Source organism: Amphiprion ocellaris, chromosome 8 (genome assembly GCF_022539595.1).
Source record: "Amphiprion ocellaris isolate individual 3 ecotype Okinawa chromosome 8, ASM2253959v1, whole genome shotgun sequence".
Taxonomy (NCBI): domain Eukaryota; kingdom Metazoa; phylum Chordata; class Actinopteri; family Pomacentridae; genus Amphiprion; species Amphiprion ocellaris.
Window position 1 is genome coordinate 11,942,024 of NC_072773.1, and position 20,068 is coordinate 11,962,091.

Sequence of the window (20,068 nt, forward strand, 5' to 3'; positions counted from 1 at the left end):
GCTGTGTCCATAGGCTAATGATAACTTATCTAACCACAGTTTATTACAACAAAACAATAAAATGTGTTTTCATTGTTATTCAGCTTCCTGTTGTCATATTTTGTTAATTAATTTAATGATTAGAGAGGTCACCTTCTATATGTAGCTATGGGAAGCATCCATATGAAGAACTATGTCACTGCTGCAGAAATCCCATACCTTAAATTGTACTACTTTGATTTAATAAATAAGTTTATTTCTAAAGTGACAGTTTGTTTTGTCTTTCTACGGCATATTCTATATTTACCTTCAAAATACTACATTGTTTTTGTAGCTCAAGCGGTCTAGTTTTAATACCTTTCATGTTTACGTTCTTGTATAGGCTTTTATTTTGAAACTGACGTGGCCCCCTCGCTCTCTTCAGCCCTCCCGTTTGTTGCCTTGATGACATCACAGTGATACCAGGTCAGCCCGCCCCTTAACGTCACCATACAACGATTTTCGCGCGCAAGCTACTTACCAGAGTCAATGACAGAATAACAGTGTGTTGACCTTAGAGCACCCTCGTGTCTTCTAAATGTGTAGTCTTCAATTCAGCCCTTTCAAAACAACACACTGAACTACACCTAGAGGCTTTCTTGGAAGCCTTACAGGTGTCAAGTCACTCACAAAACATGTGCACGCACATGCATGCTCATGAATGAAGTTGTTTATTCTACAATATGTGGAAACACAATTCAGCTACTGAGGGGAAAAAAGTAAGATTATTTTTACATTTGTATGTAACACGTCATTAACACGTCTCATGGGCAGCAGAGATGTCCAGCACAGGATTACAGATGAACAGATGAATTATAATGAAGCCCAATTAAGTTCCATAATGTAATGTTAACCATAATAAAGCAGTTTCTAAATGCCCTGAACCTCTCAAATACATATTCAAGCAATGCCACATGCCAGAAAGATGGGTTTGATAGAGAATTTAGTGCGAGTGTACATGATGTCTACAGCCTGGCAGACATTACAGTCGAGCAATACGGATCCACAAGGAAAGGCGTGAATAAATGAATTAGTTCATGCACACTGTCAGGCACAGACATTCCAGCAGGCACTGGTGACATATTGCACTTTCACACAGTAGCTGAGTATCTTTTGGTTCATTCATTGGCAAAACCTGAACTTTATCTTAATCTGTACACGTTTACAACATACAGAATACAAGAGAAGTTGAACAGACCTGTGCAATATCACCTAAACGTCTAATGAGTCAAACTTGTATCACCTTTCCATATCTGCATTATTTCTTAGTTGAAAAAAAGAGAACTGCATCTTAAGAAAAACACAGTAGTGAAGTACTTACACTGTAAATACAAGCTCCAAAAGTAAAAACTCATTGCAATAAAAGTGAATACAGCTGTGATCACTGACATACAAATTAGAAAACCTGTGATTATTGAAACCAAATTCAGCAAACCTGTGATTTCCAATAAGCTCAACTTCAAAACATAGTCATAAAATGGTGTGTGAAGACCAGAGCTTTTTCAGTTTTGGAACTATGGGCTGTATCTGTTCGCATGCCTGCATTATTGATCCACATGGGAAAGAACTGTCAGAGGAACTGAAAAATGTAATAGTGAGAATTCACAAAATAAAAAAGGATACAGGATGATCGCGGACCAACTAAAAACCAGGGGAAACACATTTCCAGCACTTACCAGTTGGTATAGAAGCACACAGTGTAAATGACACCCAAGAAAAGTACAAACAGCAAGATAAAAGTTTGCAAAGTGGCATCAAAGGAAGCCTGATGAATTCTGGACTCAGTCTGGTCAAATGATATTGAAGTAAGGAGGTGGGAGTGTGATGATATGGGGCTGCAATGGTGCAAAAGATGCTGGAGAGATGATACTTGTAGATGGCACCATAAATGTATGTGGATATTCCAAAATACTGGCTGACAAGATGACTGAGAGTCTGCAGAAACTTTGCAGAACAGGAATATTCCAGCATGAGAACGATCCAAAGCACACTGACAAAATCACAGTAGGGTTTTTAATGACGAAAACAAAGGATGTTGCCCAACCCAAATCCAATCGAAGCCCTTTGAGGTGTTTTAAAGAGATAAACACAGCTCTCCTGTCAAAGAGCAGCTAAATAACATTGTCTCTCCAGAAATTTGGTGTCTTTCATGCTGAGGATTGCCTCTGTCATCAATAATAAAGAAAGATAAAAAAATAAAAAATAAAAATTAAATGTTAGAAATGAAAGCGATATTGGTTATTGTTGCACTAAGTTCCTACTGTAGGGTCCTTGTTTATAATGTGGTACATCTAAACATTTTTTGTTTTCTTCAATTTTTAATAAGAGAAAATACCTACTTGGAATAAATGCAATTACTGTGATGTGTTCCACAGAAGGTTACTCACTTTTGTTGTTTACTTTATCAAGATGCTATTATCACCTCAAGACTGAACTACTGTCATTGATTAGTTATGCTAATTACACGGGAATCTTTTCCTTTAATCTGTCTGCTGTAGCACAATTTCCTATCTGCGGCAAAGAATAACCTTTCGCATTTTGTCTTATTGTTTATTTGGAAAACAATATTACAGTAAATCTTGCAGGCAACCCTGCAGCATTTAGTCACAATTCATTTGCAACACAATTCACTGATAGGGAACGCGTAACACAAAGAGCAATCTCCATTTAGGAAACAATTTCACATTACTAAAAAAAAAGATGAAGGGATAGTTTTAAAATAATCACTCTTCTGAACACTGATTCAAAATCCAAATATTTCCAGAGTAAAAGAAAAAGAGTGAATCCAGGGTTGGAATATACAAGGGCACCGTTGGCTGTATGTGGGTTGGTTGGGACATCAGTAGTTACATGACATTCATCACATCATGGAGACATAGTCAGGGTGTTTTTCCTCTTGGAGTCCCGTCGTGGGAATGGCACAAAGCTTTTCACCTCTCTGAAACATAACCCTATGGACAAAAGGAGAGAAATATTTGCTTTGTATATGTGCAGCATGTTCACAACATCAATAAATCTTTGAAGAGGAAGCTGGAAAAGACATACTGCCACATTAACTATTATTCATCATTTTCACATGAACAAAAATCCTGCAACAGGATGTACACTATCGTTCAAAAGTTTGGGGTCACCCAGACGATTTCATGTTTTCCATGAAAACTCACACTTTCATTCATGTGCTAACATAACTGCACAAGGCTTTTCTAATCATCAATTAGCCTTTCAACACCATTGATGACCAAACTGAATCCTAAATAAAACAGTTAAAATGACATTTAAATCTCCTTTTTTTGGTATTATTTTTTTCATTGATGTCTCTTGTAATTGTGGGAACATTTTTTAATCAAAATAATACCTTAAATAATTATTATGCATGGAATACGTGTCCCACAACAACCCTGTTAGCATAACCTTTTTAGCCAGTAGAAGAAGAAGAAAACAGTGAATCACAAAAAACGCTGGAATTAACATCATCAAACAGTTTTCCAAAAGAATGGGTAGAGCAAAGCTCTCTTCTATTTTTCATATTTTCAAAACATTGTCAACCTTGATTGAAAGTCTCACCCTACCTCATGCAACCCTGTTATGCACATTACCAGGATAAGACAAATTCTTTTTACTTTTTTCTTTACTGTTCTCTATCAGTAAGCTTGTCCTCTTGGTCAGCAGTAACAGTTAGCTAAATATCTAGCTTCTACTGCTGAGAAAAAGCTAACATTGGCATGGATTAGCAACCCTGTTACTATGATTAGAGTAGGGTTAGCAAACAAGAAATAAAACATTAAAAAAAATGGTACCATTGACGTGTAAGCTGAGCCAATCAAGCCTTTGATAGTTTACTACATATTATTGATGATTATATAGCAGAAAATTGTAAAAGAGGTTTATTTTTCAAAAATTTCGAAGCCCAAATGTCCTCCAATTCTGGAATGACCCACATAAATCTTTATATCTATGCTGTAATAAAAATCTGCGAGCTGTATTATATCATTATTATTATTATGAAGATTTGACCATTTCTTTCTAATCCTGTTTACTTACGCTTCCACTCATCCAGGGACAATGTGTCGTTGTCATGGCTGTCATCGTACGGTGCCGGCTCAGGAAAGTCGTCTGGGTCTCGAAGGCTGTCAAAGTACGGGTGTTCCAGGGCTAGCTCAGCCGTGGGCCTCTCGTCTCCATCCAGAACCAGCATCTTCTCCAGCAGATCAATACCTGGAAACGGTCAGGAATACGAAACGATGCAGCAATTTGATCCAATATAAAACCCATCAATTTTTTAAAAAAGTTATTGAACATATGGACACATGGCAAGTTAATGTAATTGCTTTTCAAAAGACAAAGACAAATTATGCTGGTAACAGGCACTTTGTATTATTTGTTTTGTACCTATCTAATGAAACAGATTTTGATTCTAAAATATGCAAAAAAAAGAAAGAAAAAAGAAGCAATTAATCCAATGACAAAGACATGAATAGAGCTCTAAGTGGAAAAGCTATCATAAACAGGGAGCAGGCAGCATCATTATCATCATTCAAAGATCTGATAGAAAACTAACATTACTTACAAATAAAATGGACTAAATCCTGAACCTAGTCTGCTGTGGTAGACCTGGATGTGTACTAAATGTGATCAAAAGTTAAAAAATGTGTGAAAGCGCCAAGCCGAAGAAAAAGGATGTGGCTGAACTTACCCTGTACACTGGCCCTTGGAAACAACGCTGAGAAGTCTTTTCTGGGATAACGAGGGAGGGCTTTCATATAACTTTTGGCCTGTTTTAGGGAGAAGAGGTAAATAAAGTGCGATTAAGAGTTTTTTTTTTTTTTTAAAAGTTAAATAAACAAGCAAAACTTGGCAAAACTGTAATGCAAATGTAGACAACAGTCAATATTATTATGTATGCACTTTTGCAGCCACAGGACAGTTTGTGTTTCTGTAAACATGCACAAGAATTATTCCATAAATGTGCATTTGAACTTATCAAAAAACTGTGGGTGTCAATAATCTCAGTATAAATGCATTTAATATAAAAACATATAAAACCCGCATCAACTGATTGTTAGCTATTAGCCTGTGCATTAATGACCTCTTAACTGTGTACTGTTGAACTTGATTGGTAACATGTACGTCATATTCTGTATTCATGTATCCCCACCTTGCAAAAATTACACACATTTAAGGATACGTTGATATTATCTCACATTCATATACCTACACTACCAGTCAAAAGTTTGGACACACCTTCTCATTCAATGCTTTTTAAAACTTTTTATTATTTTCTACATTTTAGATTAATGCTGGAGATTAAGATTTCATTGTTTACAATATAATTTCATATGTATTCCTTCATAGTTTTGATGTCTTCAGTATTAATCTACAACGTAGAAAATGATTAAATAAAAACCAGTGAATGAGAAGGTGTGTCCAAACTTTTGACTGGTTTTGTATGTGTATATTAAGAGCAATAACAGTATACACTACTGTTCAAAAGTTTGGGGTTGCCCAGACAATTTCATGTTTTCCATGAAAACTCACACTTTTATTCATGTGCTAACATAATTGCACAAGGGTTTTCTAATCATCAATTAGCCTTTCAACACCATTAGCTAACACAATGTAGCATTAGAACACAGGAGTGATGGTTACTGGAAATGTTCCTCTGTACCTCTATGGAGATATTCCATTAAAAATCAGCCGTTTCCAGCTAGAAAAGTCATTTACCATATTAACAATGTCTAGACTGTATTTCTGATTCATTTAATGATATCGTCATTGAAAAAATGCTTTTATTTAAAAAAATAAAAATAAAAATAAAAAAAAAAGGACATTCTTAAGTGACCCCAAACTTTTGAACGGTAGTGTAAATGGTGGGGGATAAAACCTGCCGTTCATATTCTATGCAAAAAAATATTCAAAGAGCAGCATGAAATTAGATTAAATCAATGTAGCATTTTCCAAAACCTCTCTCATATTATATTACAGATGAGTGTAGAACTGGGTCAAATTAACTGAAACACAAGTTCCGGTATTATTTAAGAGCTGTTAAAACCATTACTGAACCACCTTGTTAGTATGCTGCTGAGCATAAATCCAAGACAATTCCTAGTATCAGGAATCTGCATCAAATACAGTAAGAACCATGAATTTCAAAATAAGAGATGCAAACAACATGAAAACCACTGAAATCCTGTCTTACCTTACCTTCATTCTTTATTATTATTATTATTATTATTATTATTATTATTATATCTTGATACATGCGTTTGTTAATGCTCTGTCTTTTCCTCTGGCGCCACCCTCAGGACAAATGTTATACTTCACTGACCTCTACTGGTAAAGCTTCCGGTAGGCAAAATGAACAGCGGATAGATTGTGAATTTTAGCAAAACAATCGCCACTGGTAACAGAGATTTCTATCAAACTGTACTTTCAGGAGATATCTGAATATTTATGACATACGCATACTGTAATGCATCTTACCTCTGGAGTATCCAGCTTCTGTATGAACTCTGGTCCAGGAACTCCAGTCACTTTCATGATCTGAGTCAGTTGGTCCATGTCTGGTAGTAAAGGGGTTCCAATCAAGGACTTTTAAAACTGTCGTGGTTGTTTGGTAAGCAAATGTCCACACAGAGGCAGTGGAAAGTAGGGTTTCCAAGCAGGCCCATAAAGCTGAGTAATAAAGGAAGATGACAGCCACTTGATGAAGCACTGACTTCTTTATTTGCGAGCAGGCCCTATAAATCAGGAAAGTGTATTGAGTGGAAAAAGAACATAAACAAAAATAAAACATGTTGAAATGCATATAATGTAGTGGAGCAAAAGCAGCACTGGATGCTGCCTCAGGAAACACACTGCTTTTGCTTCATGTCATATTCTGTAATCGCCTTTTCTGCACCATTTTGTGTCTGAGTTATAGCACTCTGCATCAAATAAAACTGTTGTTGTTTCATCAAGTGGCTGTCAGTCTCCTTTAACACTACATCAGTTTGATGAAGTGATATTAAAGTTTGATTGGGTAATTTGGGAATCATGCAGTGTGTTTTTATCTTTGTATATGGAAATTCATTTAACATTATACAGTCTTAAACAGCTGATCAAAAAGACAACACCGATGAGAGGATACAGTCTTTTCCTTTGAACAGGGTTTTTCCATTGATCATTTCTGCCATGATGCAGCCCACAGACCAGATGTCCACTAGAATGAACAGCAAAGGAAAAAAAGTGAGTGAAAACCCAAGCAGCATACACATCAATAAGAGTCTTTGAAGTTTGGCTGAGTAGAGATGAGGAAGGTGGCATTTATATGCCAGAGCAAAGTTCCCTTTCACAACAGAGAGCTGAATTAGTGGTGCTGCTAACTGGGGGATATGTGATGAGTAATACTATCCTATGCAGGGCGTAAGCCTGCCAGAGTTGCTTTCTGTGCTACATTCCACTCTGTAGAAACTGTTTACAAAATGAAAAACCACGATCTCCAAAAGAAACATAAATCCTGGGAACGTCAGATTAATTGCGGTGCCAATACTGTCATTGAGTCTCAGCATTATCAGGCAGCTGTCAGACCCATCTGTGTCATCTGTTACCACTGAAAAACGCAATTTATTTTTCAGAATGTCATCCATGCAACTTAAAATGCATTTCAGGAACAGGCTGTAGGATTATAAAACCTGCTGAACCATAAGGTACCATACAATCTAAAGCTGAAGTTGGGATGTTTTCACACGACAAACATCACAAAGTTACAGTCACAGCACCGACACGCCAACTCATTACTCAGACGACAGCGAGGACGGAGGTAAGAATATGGAACTGCTACAATTGTCTTGCCAGTCTGGGTGTAGTGCATCCAGTTCAGAATGACCTCAGGCGCCCGGTACCAACGGGTCACCACGTAGCCGGTCATCTCAGCGTCAGTACTGCGAGCCAGCCCAAAGTCCAGGATCTGTATCAGCAGCAAAGAAACCGATCACAGTCTGCTAATTAAACATGAGCACTGCATATGGAGCACATAACAGCAGTGAAATATCATTTAAACGTCAAATGATTCTAATTCATATCACCTCACAGTCATTGCACCACTTCTAGGTTGAACAGTAGCCATTTGCTCTACTGCAAAACTAACAGTTGAGATTTACTAAAACAGAAAGCAGGCTGCACAGTGGGAACTAAACACAAAAGTCAGTAGACCTTTTATTTCTGAGATACAGCTCTGATTAGGGGTACTATGGCTCATTCTGTACCTCCTGTTTATTGCTGCAACTGTGTCCCCACTGATTTTTAGTTGGTATTTTTAATATAGGGGTCATTCCAGAAATGGAGAACATTTTGCATACCACTCATCAAATTACAAATAATCAGTGTACAAAATACTAAAACATACAGTTGTTGTGTAAATGTACTTGTCCTGAGACCAAATCTAAAAAAAACCTTGATGAAAAGAATGCTTGAAAACATTTTTTTTTTTAAAAAATACCAAATAAGTCTGGAGTTCCCTCTAAAATGACATTTTTCTCTTGTCCTACCTCCCTGATGACCAAATTGAATCTCAAGTAAAACAGTTAAAGTGGAATTTATATCTCCTGATTTAAATTTTTTTTTCATTGATGTCTCTTGTAATTGTGGGGATTTTTTAAAAATCAATATAACATCTTATATAATAATTATTATGCATGGAACGTGTGTCCCACAACAACCCTGTTAGCATAACCTTTTTAGCTGGTAGAAGAAGAAGAAAACAGTGAATCACATGAAATGCTAGAATTAACATTATCAAACTGTTTTCCAAAAGAATGGGTAAAGCAAAGCTATGGCCTCTCTTCTATTTTTCATATTTTCATAACATTGTCAGCCTTCATTGAATGTCTCACTCTACCTCATGTAACCTTGTTATGAATATTACCAGGATAAGATAAATTCTTTTAACTTTTTTCCATCAGTGAGTTTGTCCTCTTGGTCAGCAGTAACAGCTAGATAAATATCTAGTTTCTACTTCTGATAACACTAGCATGGATTAGCAACCCTGTTACTGTGATTAGAGTAGGGTTAGCAAACAACAAATAAAACATTGAACAGAAAATGGTACAATTAATGTGTAAGCTGAGCCAATCAAGTCACTGATAGTTTATCACCTATTATTGATGAGTATGTAGCAGAAAACTGTAAAAGAGGTTTATTTTTCAAAAATTTTGAAGCCCAAATGTCCTCCAATTCTGGAATGACCCATAGCTTTTCTGAAATATCTGTTTTGATTGTTCATAAAAGAAACTGCATTACTGTTGAACTTAGAAATAATGTAATTATTAAGAGGTGATGCAGTTTAAAATCTTTTGATGCTGAAGTGATTTTGCAGAGCAGTGTACTCACTTCTGCTGTGTACTGTCATAGAAATGTGTTTATACATTGTTTGAAAGGATCTTTAGTTTTACATGCGTTACTTTATGTTCAACGGTTAATACCGCATATGCACTAATTTCACATACTCACTAGCTAAAAAAATAACATGCTTCTACAATAACATTTTCAAGCAACACGGTATAACTGTACATAAATTCACATTCTTCATCCTTTGCTAATTAAAGGGAAAGTTACCAGCTGGATTCTGTTATTTTTCTGTCATTTATGTGTTGTGGTGCTTTCTTGTGTAATTCTCAGAAATACATACTTTTAGTTCGCAGTCTTGATTAACAGCCAAGTTTCCAGGCTTCAGATCCTGTAAAAGAAAACGAGCTGAGTGATGGTTACTTACTGCACGTAGTAATTAACAAGAAATCATAATTATCATGCTGACACTCTTCCTAGAGACAGCAAGAGCTTCATTGCTTGCAGACCGGGTGGTCTAACATCGCTCAGCTGTTCTCACTGCACGGTATTTTAAACAGGGGCTAAATGGTGACTCAACTATAAGCAGTCCATAAAACACACCACAGAATTCCAGTCAGTACTGTGACATGCTGTTCATAGCTCCACTAAAACACACTAATATCAGAGTTAAAAAATAGCATAATGGATTAATATGTTAAGATCAAAAAGCTACATCGCTCATTACTCAAAATATACATTTTTCAAACTTGGAAATAAAAACGTAGATTTCTTAGTAGATCCTGCAGCTACAAAGCTAGAACTATTACCTGTAGTTCATTAAGACCTACCATTATGCAAGCCTGCCAGGAAGATATTCTTACATACTGTAGTGCAATTTTTTGGAGTGTTTTTATTTGCCTTACATCAATATAACCCTGATATCCCAAATTTTAATAGTATGTATTGACTTATGCCTTAACTATGACAACAGTTTGCTTAAAAGTGCAATAAGCCTAAAAAATGAAAATTGTTTTTTTGTGGTCACGTATATTTCAAAATACAGAAATAGCATAGATGTATCCCTCAAATTTGCAAATGTAAAAAAAGTTGTACAATATCCCGTGGTCTCGTTTATAACGATTTTTGTTACGTGTGCTTTATTGTGTATTTTTACAAACCCATCACTGCATTAAAAAACGCTCTGAGACCTGGAGAACGTGTGAAATGTTACTGCAATTCCTCAGATTTTACAACTCCCCAGATTGTATACGCAAAAAGAATGATCCATCTATCTGGTTCCAAATCTACCACTAATCAAAAATGAATATACAATTGTAGCACCGGCGCTACACTGGCTTCTATAGGGTTAAACAGTGTAATCAAACAGATTACAAAAGCATTTAATATGTCTGATGTAGGGTATATCTCGAGTCCATTAAAAACATCCAGGTTTTTCTCACTTGCTGCTTTCCTTTCATTACACCTTCAATTAGAGGGACTTAGACGCAAGGAGAGATGCATGAAAAAATGCAAGAAGAAAATACACTACTGTTCAAGAGTTTGAGGTCACTTAGAAATGGCCTTATTTTTGAAAAAAAAAAAAGCATTTTTTCAATGAAGATGACATTGAATTAATCAAAAATAATGCCTAGACATTGTTGATGTGGTAAATGACTATTCTAGCTGGAAACAGCTGATTTTTAATGAAATATCTCCATAGGGATACAGAGGAACATTCCCAGCAACCATCACTCCTGTTCAAAACCTACCGTTCAAAAGCTTGGGGTCACCCCGGCGATTTCATGTTTTCCATCAAAACTCACACTTTTATTCATGTACTAACATAACTGCACAAGGGTTTCTAATCATCAATTATCCTTTCAACACCATTAGCTAACACAATGTAGCATTAGAACACAGGAGTGATGGTTGCTGGAAATGGGCCTATGTAGCTCTATGCAGATATTCCATTAAAAATCATCTGTTTCCAGTTAAAATAGTCATTTACCACATTAACAAAATCTCGACTGTATTTCTGATTCATTTAATTTACATAAAAACTATTTTTCTTTCAAAAATAAGGACATTTCTAAGTGATACCAAACTTTTGAACAGTAGTGTATGAGTAATAATCCACATTATGGTGAGACAATTTCAGAAGTGTGCACATCCCTGTGTGCAGACTGATGCAGATTTTTGAAGTGGACAGTAGACATGCCCCTCGCATATTTGGTTCATAACACAATAGATCTTCGTCAGTGCATTGCAAGGTCTGCAGCACTGTTTCAGTCTGATTATTCCAGAGATGTGCTCAGCACAGTGGGTGAACAAAGTACATGATTTCTGGAGTAGTTAGAACTTCCTACTGTGTTTGATTTGAAGACGTGCAAATCAAAAGACCTTCAGAGTCTTGCAGCAACTTCTACAATTCAAACTCTTTTAATTTTAAAATCTAATCGTGTGGATAAAGTCTCTCCTCATAACAATAACCTGTTTTGAGCACCATTGGTTTCCTTGGCACATGTACAGTTTGGCTACCGTCAGTGAAGGGTGACGTCATGCGTACCACTTCAGATCTTCTGAACGTGTGCAGAAAGCATGAATTGGCCTTTATACTTTGTGCATCCACATGATGTAAATGTTGTCATCTCCCCAAGTCTGTGAAGAACCCTCCATAGATGTCCCTCGGCAGCCCAAGAGAGGAAACTGTAATTTTCACAGTGGAAAATCGCCGATCTCCGAAACTGGACGAGGTGCATTACATCAGGAGCACCACGAGCATGCTTGTTGTTTTCTTTAACATTCATGCGGTTGTACTCTGTGAATTCATCCCTCTTGGTTGGACTGTCAAGGTAGAGGTCTACAGTAACATCCTGAGGTGTCTGAGGGAAAACATTCTGTGCAAATGACCTGAGCTGTGGTGTGATGCGAGTACTCCAATGCACTGTCCGTCTGGTCACACACCGGGATTTTTTAACCACAACAACACATTGTCTTTCCCTGCCTACCTCACTTCAGCTCCTTGCAACTTCTTCCTGTTCCTCAAAATGAAAATCAGGTGGAAGGTTCACTGTTTTGACACAGTTTCACAGATTCAGTGTCCGTCACAAATGGTGCTTGACACGTTTACTTCCAGAAGAACTGGGAGTGTCATTGACGGAGAGAGTGGCCAAATTTAAAAATCCAGTCCAGTTTTTGATTTTTGTAGGTATACTGTTAGAGCTTTTTAATCAGCCCTGGTTGAAGATTATCCATGAAACTGGCTGAAAAGATAAAATGAATAAAAATGAAAAGAAAAATCAATGATAAAGGGTGAAAGTTGTGTTTGCTTCCTAATGAGGCATATGCGTAATACAGATCTCATAATTTGATCTGTGTTCTGACCTGAATCTGTCATTTGTAAAGCAGCCAGATTTGTTGTAACGTCCGATCACTAAACGATTTCCAGTAAAAGGGTGTGTCGATCTGATACTAGACTTCTGGGAAAGATGGTCTGATTTATACTAATGTCTTCTGAGAGATCTCTCTGCTCCTGAGAGCAGAAATAAGAACTTTGAGATAGCCTTCAAGATGGTGGTCCGGAATGTTTTCTGGATCAAGTGAGTGAGGATCGATGAAAAATTGAGGGAATTGGGATATATTTATACGTTTAAGTACTGGTCTGACACTACTTTCTCTGTTCCACACATACACTCACAGGTCTTGACACTGGAGCTGAAAGGTGTGGCCTGACATCTCTAGACTTGCAATCAGACATCAAAGTAGTGAACTCATCCTACCTGTTAGGGCAGGGTTTGATTTGACGTGTTAACGATGACGAACTAAATAAACACTCCAAAAAGCACACAGAGAAATGCAAGTCTACAGTCTGACACAGAAAAATGTACAGGACAAACTACTGCACACAATAGAATTTCCCTCCTGAGGTGAATTTATCAATGACCAAAAAATGGAAAGCTTCCAAAGCATAGACATTTTTCACCCAACTTGAGTGTTGGCTCTTTACAATGGCACATTGACTTGTACTTACCCTGTGGATGATTCCAGCCTTGTGAATATACTGCAAAGAGAAACAGAGCATGTCGCAGACATTTTTATTTCACATCCTTTTGTGTATTTGAATAAGCCTATTATTAGCCACGCTGCTAGATATGCTAATGTTTAAAAGTTTGAGGTCACTTCCTTATTTTTTGAAAGAAAAGCATTTTTTCAATGAAGATAACAATAAATGAATCAGAAATACAGTCTAGACATTGTTAACGTGGTAAATGACTATTCTAGCTGGAAACGGATGATTTTTAATTGAATATCTCCATAGGGGTACAGAGGAACATTTCCAGCAACCATCACTCCTGTGTTCTAATGCTACATTATGTTAGCTAATGGCGTTGAAAGGCTAATTGATGATTAGAAAACCCTTGTGCAACCAAACCCCAAAATTTTGAATGGTAGTGTAACTAAATTCAAAATAAAGTTTTTAGAAGAGTTTGAGCCTAAGTTTGAGCTATAACACTTAGGCTCAAACCACTCTCAAAATTCACTCTAAATTACGGCATGATTCCACAATGACTGTTTATTTTTCCTGAAGGGGACCTTGCAATGTATTCAGTGAAACTTTAACTGGTCAGTTACACTAATGTACTTCTGATGCTTAATAAAATGTGAAGTTGAGGAAAGACCCTCTTCTCCTTAGACTCACCCTGAGTCCACAGAGCATCTGGTAGACGAGAAACTGGACTTTGTCTTCCGAGAGATGACCTCGCACCTTCGACAGGTCCGTGAACATATAAGGCATCACCAGGTAGCTGAGAAAAAGAGATTGGAGCGAGATGATAGTTAGATGGACAGTAAGATGATTTCCTCTGTCCAAAACTCCAAACATGATTCAAGAGATTTATTGAGCCAAGATCACAAATAATGCACAAGAAAAAGCTTCTCTTGCCTCAATAGATCATCCTACTGGTAATTTCTACTCCTACTTGTTGCTATTATCTGTGTCGTCTCACATTTTCATAAAGGAGCTACATGTACTTAGGTATGTTTCGATAACCTTCAAAATAAAGTATTCCTCCTCTTTATTGTATACTTGTCATGTGCTACAGCCTAAGATTTGTACCATCCCACAATTGCTTACTGTTTGCTCATAGGGAAGGCAGCTATGGATTGTTGGCTTCTGTGTTTCTTGTTTAAAATTCACAAGGTCTGTACCTTACTATGCTAAGCACTACATGTTGTCAATTTGTGCTATACAAATAAAATTGAACTGAACTGAATAGTCTGATGTGTTCATAAAGCACACTAAACTATTTTCAGACAAGAAAAGCACTCAGAGCGCAGTACTCCGCCAAGGCTGCTCAGTCGTTGTATTATTTCCGACAATATGTCCTCATTGGTGGTTTTTTAGTAGGATCACAATCATGTGATCGTCAGCAGGCAGTTGCTATAGCGTTCACTTGTTGTCATAGTTACAGTGACACCATGCTGCTATCTCGCAATGACACAGAAATTTTGAACAAATCCGTGGATCCAGACTATAAGTTGTATCACTGCCAAAATCTAATCAAGTGGTCTCATTTTTGACCTTCTCTGAAAAATTCATTCAAATCTATTCATCCATTTTTGAGTAATGTTGCTAACAGACAGATTCACAGATTAACAGAAGGACAAATGTACGTCGATCGTCACATAACTCCACCGCATTCCTTGGTGGAGTAAAAAGCAAACAACCACCCAGTTAAATCAAAATAAATTCTACTAATAATTTTCAATGTCACAGTATATTAATCATTAGATGGGACATTGCATGAATGTACTTCATGCAGACTGAAGCTTAGAATCCTCTGGTTCTCTGAAATACTTATTAATTAACCATCCTTATGTGGAAATCCCTGTCTGGGGTTGTTATTAATTGGAAAGCTGAAGACATAAGCAAATAGCATTCAGTGATATTTGAGACAACAGTGTGCTTCCAGTTTAGGGAGGGTTCTTTCTTGGAGGCCCATATTTTTCCTAAGAAGCCCTAAGATCTGAAGACATGTTCATACTTTTCCAGACTCTTGCAATGTTCTAGGGACTGGTCACAGCATATCCAACAGTGTGACCAGATATGCTCCTGTCAAAAAAAAGTGACAAGAGAATGTAGGCTAAATAAAATGAGCTTTCATCCCTCTGGAGACAAACCTACTGTTTATCCCCCAGATCAGAAAATAGTGCTCATTTCCGATGGCTCTGTGGTCCTGCAGGTGTCTCTGCAGATGAGTAATAAACCTGAAGATCACTCGAAGTGTTGTCTGACTCTGCTGGAGGCAATGGCTAATAAGGTGAAAAAAATACTCACAAGTCCTGGAAGTCATCCAGGCTTGAGGCAGCTGTAAACACATCAAGAAGTCCTATCACCTAGTTGGAATGAAGGAAGGAGGTGACAAATACAGAGACATGGGAGCAAATGAGTATTTACAGCATGTTATCATATTTAAAACACGTGCTAATTGTGACATTTGAAGGCCATAAACACAGCAAAACCTGCAGTCTGTTAAAAGCAGCAGGAGATGAATTGGGACTCTACTCACATTTTCATGCTTCATATGTTTGAGCAGTCGCAGCTCTCGGTAGGCCCTCTTAGCAAAGATCTCTGACTGGAAGGGCCTGTGGAGCTTCTTAATGGCCACTTTCTCTTTAGTCTTCTCATTTGTTGTTGAGCTGTGGTGAATAATGGCATAACAAGTCATTAGCGTGGTGCTGTGTCTGCATGAGCCTGCTAGTTTCAGTATGATTTCACTCTTGAAGTCAGAGCAGTTATAAAATGACAGAGAAGGGTCTAGTTTGAGGTTCCACTCTCACTTTGAAGCTTTGCGTGAAATATTGTGCAACAGCAGAGCTACTCTCAGAAAGAGGCAGTGTAAACAGGGCTCATTCTGTCACTGAGTGCTGATCTGCGGTTTATTGAGCATCTACATGTAAATGTGTGTTTGGAGTGATCTGCAGGGCACCAGATCGTAGGAGGAAAGGCTTGTTAGGCTATTTGGAGCCACATCCACCAACACACATTACACACATCACTCATACAGAGCGCTGTGGACAACACTGATGCAGTAATGCAGGATATTACAATTACAGTCTCACACAACAGCTTTTCCATTCCAGACATACATCTACAATAAATGCAGTATAATAAACGCTGTTGTTTATGTACCTGTTTATGATGTCCTTCGCCTCCTGTTTGCAATTTCCCACAACAGAGTTTATAAGAGATGTGCAATTTGGTGAAAATTACAATGTTGAATCCAGTTCATGAGCCATTTTCAGCATTGACAGATCATAACTCCCACACTGTAATGTTTAAACCATAATTGGCAAGCTAATATCTGCAGTTCTGGTAACAGCAGCTCAACTATGATGGGCATTACTCCATTTTGACTTTACATTTTTTCCTTATTATGACATACTAAGCCTCGCTGTTCAGTACACACAGAAACATGATCTCCCCAAATCCCTTAATGGGATGACAAATGAAACGTGGGACTGTGTGTGGTTTAACATCAAACCTGGCCGTAACTAAATTCATCTTAGCTTGATTATTCGGTGGATCTTATTCAGCACCTGAACAATAATTAAATCTGAGGTTTAATTCATACATCCATTATCTATACACCACTTAATCCTCATTAGGGCCACAGGGGGGATGGAGTCTATCCCAGCTGACTTAGGGTGAAGGCAGGGGACACCTGGACAGATCACCAGTCTATCACAGGGCTACACATAGAAACAAACAGTCACATTCACACCTATGGACAATTTAGAATCATCTATTAACCTCAGCATGTTTTTGGACTGTTTCAGGAAGCCGGACTACCGGAGGAAAACTCACGCATGCACAGGGAGAACATGCAAACTCCATGCAGAAAGATCCAAGGCCCAGGCCAGAATGCGAACTGGGGATCTTCTAGCTGCAAGGCGACAATGTTAACCACCAAGCCACTGTGCAGCCCTCTGAGGTTTAATGACATTCAGTAATTGCACACATATTTTAGACAAAATGCATTTAATTTTTCACTATATGAGGAAGGAATTTAGTATATTCCATTATGATAACACGTTTGATACTGTACACATTATTAAATGATCATATTTGACACAAGTTAAGAGGTGTTAGGAATGGCAGTTTATAAATAATTAAATAAAGTTCTTAAAAATACAGATAATCGTTAAAATGTCTGAGGTTGGTGAAATTCTGCCAGGGGAATTAGATAGATTAATTCATGGCCTGCAGTTCTATAACCTTCAGTTGTTATATCCAAGGACAGACGGTATTCGACAGATGTGAGTTTTGAAATGTCAATAACTGCAAGTTGAACAGTAGAGAATTTGCTTTTGTGTATCATAAAAAACTGATTAGATTAACCAAATAAGTTTTTTTCCTGAATATCATTCATAAAAGTTGATTTGACACTGTCTGAGCTTCACAGAAACTGATGTTTCAGCAGAAAACCCCCTGATAAATCTGAAGCACCTGCCTGTCTATATTTTAGAACTCGAGTAATAGAGCAGTAGAGCACTGTCATTTTAGGAGAACGACCGCTGCAGCTCTGACTATATGGCTCCTTCTATACCTCCTGATTACTGCCACTGACTTTCACAGATTCTTAGTCGCTCACTGATTGTCTTGGATCCTTTTATTTGTCTTTGTGAATTCTCACAATCAGATTTTTTAGTTCTTCTGGCACTTCTTTTTCATGCGGAGCCATGATACAGGTATGCATATAGACAAAGTCAATAGGCCCAAAATGTATAAAGTCCTGGCTTTCACAGCTCATTTAATAGCCATGTTCATGCAGTTAAGACTGATTGGAAATCACAGCTGTACTCAAAGTTGTTTCAGTGATCACTGGTTTTCTGACTTGTATGTCAGTGATAACAGGTGTGTTCACTTTTGTTGCATTGAGTTTTTCTAGCCTGTATTTGCAATATGGTCCTTGTAAAACACTGTTTTCTGATCTATTGTTTGACCAAGAAATGATGCAGTTACTGAGAGGTGACAGTTTCGAATCATTTGACTTCTATTGTATAGCAATATTTTGCACATATCAATGCCTGTTCACATATGACAGTATTGCGTTGTTAACATATGACAGTACTCCACAAGATGCTAACATCTGTACAAAGATTTTTTTACATCGATGATTTTGTTATAATGCAATGTTCTGCTGGGAAACTTTGAGTCCTGACACTCATGCGGATGTTTGACATGTACCACCCACCTCAACATTGCAGGTCAATCATGACAACAGCAGTCCTTGATGCCACTTTCAGCAGGATAATGCAACCCGACACACCACAAAAACTGCTCAGGAGTGACCCAGAGATCACGACAGAGCTAAGCTGTTCACCCCAGTTCCACACTCCCCAGATCCAAATCTTATTGAGCATCTGTGGGATGTACCAGGATAAGCCTGATCTAGGCAGATTCCACCCTGCAACCCACAGGACCCACAGAATTCCCTGCCACCAACCCGGTGCCACAGTACATCCCCAGAGGTGCTGTGTTCATGCCTCACTGGGTCAGAGGAGTTTTAGCAGCACAAAGAGGACCAGCACAATATTAGACAGGTGGTCATAATGTTATGCCTGATAAGTGTACGTAGCTATGTACATATAAATGCATAGAACATGTTATAATATAAGCTATTCTATGTAATTACATATAGTGTGCATACGTCTGTGCATAGGCATTATGTAATATACACATGAACCCTTCCTCTGGGGTCAGTGCTTTACTGTAGCTGGTATGCAACCACATGTAGACATGCAAATGGCCATCTTTAACGTTCCTAACAGCCACATCTGTTGCATTGTTACTGCACAGATGAACACATGTATGATCTATGTGCTGAGACATGTTCCAGCTGTTCTAATATGATGCAGGTATTGTTCTGTGTCACCAGTGTTGACAGTGTGTTCAGGATGTAACTTGGGCCCACACACGCGCGCGCGCACACACACACACACACACACACACACACACACACACACACACACACACACACACACACACACACACACACAGACACAATGCAGCCACTGTAGCTAACGTTACTGAACGCTGGGCTCAGACTAAACACCGTGTAAACACAGTAGAGTCCAACGACGACACACTCTCTCCGTGCAGCCTTACGGTAAACGAGGAGCCACTCACCACACCGAGCCGTACGCCCCGGTCCCGATTTGTTTGAGCCGCGTGTATTTCTCGGGAACTTCCCAAACCGTGCTGTTGATTTCCTCACGGGAGAAATGCGCCTGAGCCTCCATGATGATGAGGAGAAGGCGAAGCTACGAAGAACTTCTCCTCCCTCCTCCTGTCCGCCTGTCACTTGCTCAGAAGGCGAGTAAACAGCGGTAAAGCTGGAGCCGACGCAGCCGCTCCACGCTGCCGGAAGTGCTTTCAAAATAATATCCGACCGCCTCTAACCGCGTGGGAGGGCAGCCGGTGGAAACGGGCAGCCAGCTGACATGCTCATGTACAAACTCACTGTAGTCGCCTTCTGTGTCCACTCCACAAAGTGTTTTTTCCCCCCGCTGTCACATTTTTAATCATTTTGGGCTCATTTTTTTTTACTGCAATGTAGGGTGACCATATTTTGATTACCGACAACCAGGACACGGCCCGGCAATGAGATATTCAAAAGATACTCGAAGTTTACTCAAAGATTCCTTATAATTTCAGTACATTTAAAGCACGCCTCCTCTGTAG

The 20,068-nt window shown here is 38.2% G+C and overlaps 1 protein-coding gene across 1 annotated transcript; it reads right to left on the reverse strand.

Moving 5' to 3' along the window:
- Window positions 1-2,547: 2,547 nt before the first annotated feature.
- mapk13 (mitogen-activated protein kinase 13) lies at window positions 2,548-19,708 on the reverse strand. Its single transcript, XM_055013206.1, has 12 exons — window positions 19,514-19,708; window positions 15,891-16,020; window positions 15,659-15,717; window positions 14,021-14,126; window positions 13,352-13,381; window positions 9,683-9,730; window positions 7,849-7,963; window positions 7,145-7,216; window positions 6,499-6,578; window positions 4,712-4,790; window positions 4,060-4,233; window positions 2,548-2,969 (listed from the first exon to the last, which is right to left on the reverse strand). Exons 1-12 carry the CDS (start codon window positions 19,624-19,626, stop codon window positions 2,884-2,886), a joined length of 1,092 nt encoding a protein of 363 aa, XP_054869181.1. The 5' UTR covers window positions 19,627-19,708; the 3' UTR covers window positions 2,548-2,883.
- Between the last annotated feature and the right edge of the window lie 360 nt (window positions 19,709-20,068).